This window comes from Ruditapes philippinarum, unplaced genomic scaffold, assembly GCF_026571515.1.
Source record: "Ruditapes philippinarum isolate M1 unplaced genomic scaffold, ASM2657151v2 ctg11233_1_1_1_1, whole genome shotgun sequence".
Classification (NCBI taxonomy): Eukaryota; Metazoa; Mollusca; class Bivalvia; order Venerida; family Veneridae; genus Ruditapes; species Ruditapes philippinarum.
In genome coordinates this window covers 33824-42619 of record NW_026857133.1, presented here as the reverse complement: position 1 = coordinate 42619, position 8796 = coordinate 33824, and the positions used below count along the sequence as shown (strand labels likewise).

General features: G+C 29.9%; 1 protein-coding gene across 1 annotated transcript; it reads left to right on the top strand.

Moving 5' to 3' along the window:
- Window positions 1-607: 607 nt before the first annotated feature.
- Window positions 608-5810, top strand: LOC132748875 (microfibril-associated glycoprotein 4-like). The gene is made up of 5 exons (XM_060738536.1): window positions 608-983; window positions 3741-3877; window positions 4330-4426; window positions 4684-4830; window positions 5560-5810. The coding sequence occupies exons 1-5, from the start codon at window positions 665-667 to the stop codon at window positions 5808-5810; spliced, it is 951 nt and encodes a 316-aa protein (XP_060594519.1). The 5' UTR covers window positions 608-664.
- The last annotated feature ends 2986 nt before the right edge of the window (window positions 5811-8796 follow it).

Here is an 8796-nt window from a genome sequence, read left to right as displayed (position 1 = left end):
ATTTGTTCTATAGTAAATCAGTCAAATTTGAGGCTTAATTCTGGATTCCACTGTTCTTGATGAATTATATACTGTCTTCAACTTTAATCATTAACACTATCTAAGTGAATGAGGCCCAAAATATAATAGGTTAGCCATCTACTTTTTTCAGAAATATCTTCATTCTGTTGTAACACTGTTTAAATTCACCACTTTAAAAACTCCTGACAGCTGGTGGGTAGTACATCTTTAATCCATCCGCCAACAAATGAGTTCCTGGAGAATACACAAAAAACAACTTTTAAAGTCATCATATAACACACAAAAACTACACACATGCAATAAATACACTTTAATTATGACCAATCTAACTAGAGATGACTTAAATTGGGCCATTTCAAAATTTTAAAGAACTACTTTCTACAATGGGTTGGGTCTTATTCCGTACCGGGTTGAGACCTACTGGAGTTTTTCAGCTTAAAGGTATTTCCTGATATTTCCGGTATATATGTATAATTTACAATCTTTGTCTAGACATGAGGACATCAAAGTTGAAAGCTAATTGTACAGCAGGACATATGAATAATTCAATTGTTTTCCCTCTGCAGATTCTAGGTTCCGTGCCATTGTATCATTAGTTGTTAAACTGTTCGTATCTTTTCTTCAGAAAATAATTTTAAAAACTATGGATTTTAGACAAAATATCATTTTGATTTCTTCTTTGACTTGCCTTGTACTTCAGATTATATCATCGAATGTTGTTCACTGGACAAAATACAACTATATGACTAATATACTTACATGCAAACCGAGCAAAATTCTTTTCTCTACAGAAAACGTTCATGATCCTTCAGAATGCACCAAGATGTGCTTTTTTCAACACAACTGCCTCGTTGTCACCTTCATACCGGAGCTTAATAAATGTGTTGGATGCCAAGAGTATAGGCACGCAGGAATATATCAGACGTCTGCAGAGATACAATATTCCATCAGACCAGCTCATGGTAGGTTAAGTTCTTTTGAAAATAATTGAGCTTTTTATGACAGATATAATTGGAAAAAAATAGTGTGTATTCTTTCTGTCTGTTACTTAAATTATTATTGTTTGTGCAAATTTTCCATTTTATACAATGTTAAATTTGATAATTATGAATTAGATCGGAAATCAATATTTTATATACCTTTATAAGTGAAATTATGCCCGTTTTTGGCTGTAAAGTTGAATTGAATTAGCTATGTATTTCAAAAGGTTGACTTGACAGAAAATTTTATTACAACAGATTTTAAGGGTGAAATACAAAAACTGTCTAAACAGTAAACAGTAATATACGTTCAACCAATTTTATCATTTGAACATTTCGCATACATACCGAAGGCTATTTCAGAAATTTCCGTAGGGCAAAGTCCAAAGTTTTTTACAATTATACTCACAATGGCCATAATGTTAAACAAATTATATCCGAAGTTTTTAATACAAATTTTTAATGCGCTAAGTTAAAAAAACACATCACAAACATCTTTTAAATAACAATCTGTAATCTTGCAACTTAAGAACATTTTTGGTCCTTTTATTTGTTTCTAATATTTCCTTTCATTTCCTTTCTTCAATGACTTTTCGCACAACTTTTTGGTATCCATTTTTTTAAGTAACACACTTTCCTTTTTATGATTTTTTGTTTAAGGATAGTGTACCCCTTGAGTAGTCCTATTTATACACATTTTCAACTTTAACATAAGCGTATATTATTGATTAGAGTTTCTGAAATATAAAAATCAAGTGTACAGAATACAGTGGGTTTTGCCATCTGAATGCCAGGTGAACTTACATTTATATGTGTTTTTAATTATCCAAATATCAAAAAGCTATATTTTTCAGTCATACCCTTTATTTTTTGTCCATATTTTGTGGCCATCCTTTCTATCATTCTTTTTGTCTAACTGTACACCTAAACAAGTATTGACATAACCTCTTAATATATTTTCTCTTTTTTCATTTACTAATAGTTCTTATAGTTACTATTATACGTGTTCATTTCACAAACTAAATTACAATAAATATCCCATAAACAATTTCTGCATATGTTACGTTATCAAACGTGCTTGGAATTAAGAACCATACGACGACACTTTTATTAGCATTTCCACTGGAAAAAAAACCTCCAACCTAATCTAAAGTCCATTTAAGCTTTTGTTTTGTGTTTACGTGTGATTTGTAAGAGACATATATCATACTTTTGTAAATTTAGCCACTTGAATACTTGTTTTCTTTTTAAATAATTTCCCAAACCTCTAATATCAGAAGTGCAAATTTCCATACTCATTTCAATGCAATGTGTAGGTTACGTACAAAATCGGTAGATGACCTGATATAAAATAACTTAAGAGAAAAAACATATTGTTGAATTCACAGATAATGATCCATCATGTTCAAAGAATATTTTTGCACAAACCAAACTTACAATCCAATGCATATACATGTATGTATATATTTATATGTGTATGTATTTAAGTAGAAAGTTTTACATTACATTAAGCACAAATTAAAAAAGAACAGTCTTTCTTCAAGGTACACAGTGAATAAAATTTACAGTCTTTACATTTTTCAGGATCTTATATGAACTATTTTAGGGAATGCCATCTACTGGTTGGATGTAAGGAAAATGATTATGTAATCATCCTTTATGTACTGATTTTTATGATCCGAATGTTTGTATATTATGATTGAATAATAAGAGAGAATAATAATTCATACAAATTCTACCTGTTACCTTGTGACTTTTTGTTGTTCACAAGGCTAAATGAAATCATGACAGGACGCCTGTTCGAATCTCTTTGCGCTTTTCCAACATCTTCTTCGTATATATTTGGTGGGCCGTTGTAAAAAAATCGGTTGAGGCAGATAGATCATAATTGAAATGGCTTAAATAAAGAAAATTGTAACATCATGAACATAACTTTAAAATACCCCATGCAATTCTAGACTACGAACATAATAAATGGTGCTCCTATGTGTTGAGTTTACACCGGAGTATGTTTTGTGAGACGCTACAAAATTAATCATGTACGGGGACAGGGAATAGCTTCGTCAGAAGATATTAAAAAATGTTAGCTATTTTAATATAATCAGACTTTGTTTCGAATAACATGCAACTATATACATGATATATGTAATACATTGCAAATTTCAACAGTTGTTTACATAACTGGACCCCTTTTGCAATGAAAGGTAAAAATGCTCTAACAATTTGAATGTAAACAATTCACGGTGAAAATTTTATTCATGAATCAATGAATAAATACAAAATTCATGTTCAAAGATTTAGTGATTGGAATTATCAAATTTATTAAGGTTGCATTTTGAATCAAGTGATAAAAAGTTTTGAAAGCAAGTCGTTTAGAATTTCTTTTCCTGATTACATGACCGGTGCAAGGAGCCTGAGATCGTAATAATAATAAAATGTAAACATCGTTACAAGATTGGGGAAATCCAGGTTAAAGAATGCCAGAAAGTCTAGAATCGGGATCTAATTCAACAAAAAACAGTTTTATTATGTCTCATAAAGTTTGATGTAATGAGATTTATAAGACAATGATAATATCTTGCAAGTAATATATGAAATTTACTTTACTTTACTCCACTTCATATATCCTAAGTTATTGACTAATATGTTTATTCACTTTCATATTGCAATTAATGCTAGACAAATAATATATGTAGTAAATGATAATTGTTTTTTTTCTATTTTTCCCGTATATACAAGACTATCACTTTAGTTGTAAGGAAGTATTGGAAGAAAACAGACAAGCAAAAAGTGGAGTTTATATAATTACACCAAACTTTACTGAGACCTCGGTAGATGCGTTCTGTGATATGACAACAGATGGAGGTGGCTGGACGGTATGTTAACTGAGTCGTGCCATGACAAAACCAACATAATGGGTTTGCGACCAGCATGCAGACCAGCCTGCGCATCCAGGCAGTCCAGGATCCTGCTGTTCGCTTACCAACCCTATTACAAGTAGAGAAACTGATAGCGAACAGCATGGATCATGATCAGACTGCGCGGATGCGCAGTCTGGTCTGGATCCATGCTGGTCGCAAACGCACTATGTTGGTTTTGTCATGGCACGGCTCAATTAAAATTTCAGTAAAAGACTTACTTTAATGTCGAATAGCTATGGCTAAACGATTACGATAAGGTGTTTAAGGTGTTACACTCACTTTTTGCTTATTATTAGACTCTTCTTAAAACACCTTTATTATGAGCAACAATATTTGCGACACCTATTAATGTAATCAAGGACTTTGAAGCAAGTTGTTTATAATTAATTATGTTCTTAATATTGAAGGTATTTCAAAACCGGTTTGATGGTTCTGTTGATTTTGTAAGAAATCTTACAGACTATGAAAATGGCTTTGGCAACTTGGAAGGTGAATTTTGGCTCGGTAAGCAAAATTGATGACATAAATAATGTAAATAATAAAGAAAACAAATTGATAAAATAAATAATTGTTGTTACCTTGATTTATAATATTTTACTTTAAAACGTTTATAGAGCATTATCATTATGATTTTTTTTCTATTTTAATCCAATCCAATACAAAACTTTAATTATTAAGATAATTCACTTATCTACATTTTCTTCTGTCTCCTCAAATTATATAACTGTGAATCATGAACTATCACAGTTTCTGTATTATAGGACTAAACATTATCAGAAGATTGTTGAAAAATGTAACAAACATTAGGTATGAAATGACATCAGTTGATGGGACGACCTCATACGAAGTATATGGCGGTTATCTTGAAGAAAATGACGTTCTAGTATCGATAGGTTATCTTGAAACAGGTAACTTGAGAAATTCATGTATGTTTTAACATTCTACAACGTCGTCTTTTATTCTCTTGTAAATAATGCCATTAAATTTGCTTTAAACATGATAATGTATTTTACCTAGGTTAAGGTAATCCTTGCTAATCAGGTCATGCAAGATCTTATCCTGGATGATAAATCGATCTTTTAAAACGTTTTTATAGGCGCGACAGGGCTCCGATTTACAATTCTCAATGTCTTAGCAGTTTTTATTTTTCGATTAGCGATGGTTACCTTACTTTTAATATTTTGTTTAAATACATTGTAATTTTACTATTTGATTTTAGTCTTAGACTTACTGTATAAGTCTTGAATATGTTTATCATTGATATAATGTCTCTTGAAATTCTTAAATAGAATGGTCGTATGCAGATTTTATGTGAATATGTGTAAATATGTATAAAAATGTATGTATACGAATGAGACAAAAATAAAGTATGAATATATATGTATGTTGTTTGTATTAAACGTCTGGTGTTATAATTTATTTCAATCGTAAGTACTAAATTGTTTTCAAGTGTCGTAAGACTTACATGAGGCAATATTTCTGAATTATTGGCAAATAAAAATGATATTGAAAGTGTGAAACACAGTTATACTACCAGAAACAAAAATACTGTAATAAATATAGGAATAAAAAGTAAACAATGAATCATATATAATTGGTAGTTGGACTTACCTGCATTTAAAACTTTGAAATTACAGAATTAAACGAGACGGATAAGACAAAAGATCTTCTCTCAGTCAGCCTTGCCCCATTTTTGATATTCGACCAAGACACATTCGAGAATTGCTCTGGGATCTATGGAGGTGGCTGGTGGTATAAGGACAAAGCATGTGGGGACATCAACTTGAACGGTAAATACGGACCCGGGGGTGGATTCTACCACAGAGGTTTAAACGGCAACAAAATACTAAAATCTTCAAAAATGATGGCAAGACTTTATCTCTACTAAAATACTGCAATAAAGTTCTGAATTCCCATGAAATCATGCTACATTGAAGAGATATTTGTACATTTTAAGACATCATGAATTCAGATTAAATTACGTTGTAATCAATGACTTTATTTTTATGATTTTGTTTGAGAATCAAATGTTGAAATTATTTATTGAATTCCGATGAAATTACTAAGTTATTATTTACCCTGTTTCCTTTATCAAAATATTTTAATTATTTTATGAATTCTAAAGAAATTGTGTGCAGTGAAAGACTAAATGATTCAGATATAGTTGTATGTTAGAATGAAAGGCTCTGAAGCTGTGCATCGTCTAACTTTTCAATGATCTAAAGTGAGCATTTCTTAGACTCAATCCAACTCGCGTGTTCTTTAAGAAGAAAAACGTATCAAGTACGTATGTTTTTCTGTTTATGCTTTGACCGGATTCTGTATCATTTTGTTCTACAGATATTGTTGATAAAAACTCCGTTAATAACCCCGTATTTACGACCTATTTCTCAACTTTCACCTTATTTTGAAATGTTAAATTTCGTAAAACATAGAAATATTACTGCTAAATTACTTTCAACACACCAATTGAATATAACGGGAAAGCATATTGAATGAACTGAAATGTAACTTGTGTGAAACAATCGATACAGAAGATGAATAACATATTATGATATTATATATGTCATGTAAGGGATGCAGTATATTCCTAGATATTAGTAATACATGCCAAAGTCTGGCATAATTTATAGAACTTGTAAAATGTGGTTGTTCTTTGTAATAATATAGACTTTCAATTTTCCGTATTTAAGCTTTTAAGCAAGGCAAAAGGTGATCTTTTATTTATTAGTATTTTACTTTATTACATGCAAATAATTGTATACGTGTAATGCCGATGAACCGACATGTTAAAGTTAATTTTGATGAATTAACTTCTCTTCTGTTCTGACATATCAATGTAACTGAGTTAATAAAAGATAAGATCTGTTCTGTTCTGATTTCCTTAACTTTGTGCAATTTGTATTTTTTTTTATGAATTCAAGTGAAATATGGTATTGGGATGATAATTAAAGGTTCAGTTTTTAATAGCTGTGTAACAGAACAAAAGGTTGCAATACTTTTTTCAGAACAAACGAAATAACGTTGTAATTTTAATGATTTTTTCTATTAATGTGTGTATAATGTTGCAATTATTTTTGGAATTCAGATGAAACTGCTTGATATTGTTTTAAATTAATAAGTGTAATATCTAACCAGTGCAATTATTATTGGAATTCAGATGAACAAAAAAAAGTTATTAATAATGTGTCTATTTCAATGAAGTGTGTCTCAGAATTTACTATTGCAAGAATTTCAGGAATTCATATGAAACTTTGTCGTACATAATAACTCTATTTTCGATGAATATGTGAAAGAAATAAATGTGGCAATTAATGTATGAATTCAGATAAAAACTTAAGTATAAATGACTCTTTTCTATAACTATGTGTTAGCACTAATTGTTGCAATTATTATTGGAATTCAGATGTTGTAATATATGACTGTTTTCTATTAATATGTGTCAGAACTAACTATTGTAATTATTTTAGGAATTCAGATGAATTTCTTTCGTAATTTATGACACTTTTTTCTATAAATTTGTATGAGAACTAAATGTTGCAATAATTTTGGGAAAACAGATGAAATTACGTGTTAATCAATGACTCTGTTTTTTAAAAATGTATAAAAGGAATAAATGTTGCATTTGTTTTATGCATTCTGATGTAATATTCTGCTATATAATTAGGATTTCTATGAAGCTGTGTAAAAACTACCAATTACATTTTTTAGGAATTCAGACATAATATTTTTATTTATGAAGTTGTTTTCTGTAAATGTGTGTCAAAATTGAGTTTGTAATTATTTTCGAAATTCAACTGAAAAAACGTGTTTATTTATGTATCTCTTTTCTGTTAATGTGCAGATAAGAGCTAAATGTTACAATCCAAAACAATATGTAGAATTTATAATATGTAAATATGCCATTGCCTTGTTGACACACGTGTACGAAAAGTAATTATGACGTAAAATAATTGCCGAATTCGATTTCTAATAATCGCTGTGATACTATCACACATCATCTCTGTTTTTTCTTGTCAATTTCATGGGTCAGGCAGCGTAGGGGAATTCTCTCTCTCTCTCTCCCCTCTCTCTCTCTCTCTCTCTCTCTTTTTTTCTTTTGTTTGTTTGGGTTTTTTTTTTTTTTTTGTTTAAATTTGCCAAGCTAACTAATTCCCTACATACAGAATTCTATCCAGTGTCTCAAATTTCTATTTGAAAGATCCTGTTCTATCTTATTTTATGGAGCAAAATTGGTGTTTTATATTAAATTTATGTATGTGCGTGCATTACTTGTAACTATCCGGAAAATATGTAATATAAAAGTTAGACTTTGTGGGAAGGGCTGTTGCTAATGTTGTAATAACTTGTAACCCAACCCATTTGCACTATATACTTATATTTACATTTGTTTCTTTTTTGTGTGTTTTTCATATCTGACATGTATTATATAGTTGCAATAAAATATTATTAAACTAATGTTACAATTATTTAAAATATTCAGATGAAGAATGACTTAGTTTGCTTTAAATGCGTACATGAATTTAATGTTGCAATTATTTTAGGAATTCAGATGAAATTACGTTGTAATTAATGACTCTGTTTTCTATACATGTGAGTAAGAAAAAAACTGCTGCATTATTTTGTATGTTTAGATGTAAGAACGTTGGGATAAATGACTCTTTTTCTATAAATGTGCGTCAAGCAATTTTTGCAATTATTTTAGCAATTTTGATTAAAGTAATGTCTGACACATGACGCCTTTCTCGCTTAACGTGTCTCAGAATTGAATGTTGTAATTATTCTAAAAATTCAAATGAAGTTACGTCACTATTATTGTCTCTGTTTCAAAGCTATCTTTTGTAATTATTTTAGAAATTTTCTGATGAAATGAC

Coding starts and splice junctions, on each gene's coding strand:
- LOC132748875 (XM_060738536.1), top strand. CDS start 665: ATGGATTTTAGACAAAATATCATTTTGATTTCTTCTTTGACTTGCCTT. Junction 984..3,740: donor TTCCATCAGACCAGCTCATG/GTAGGTTAAGTT, acceptor CGTATATACAAG/ACTATCACTTTAGTTGTAAG. Junction 4,427..4,683: donor GGAAGGTGAATTTTGGCTCG/GTAAGCAAAATT, acceptor TCTGTATTATAG/GACTAAACATTATCAGAAGA.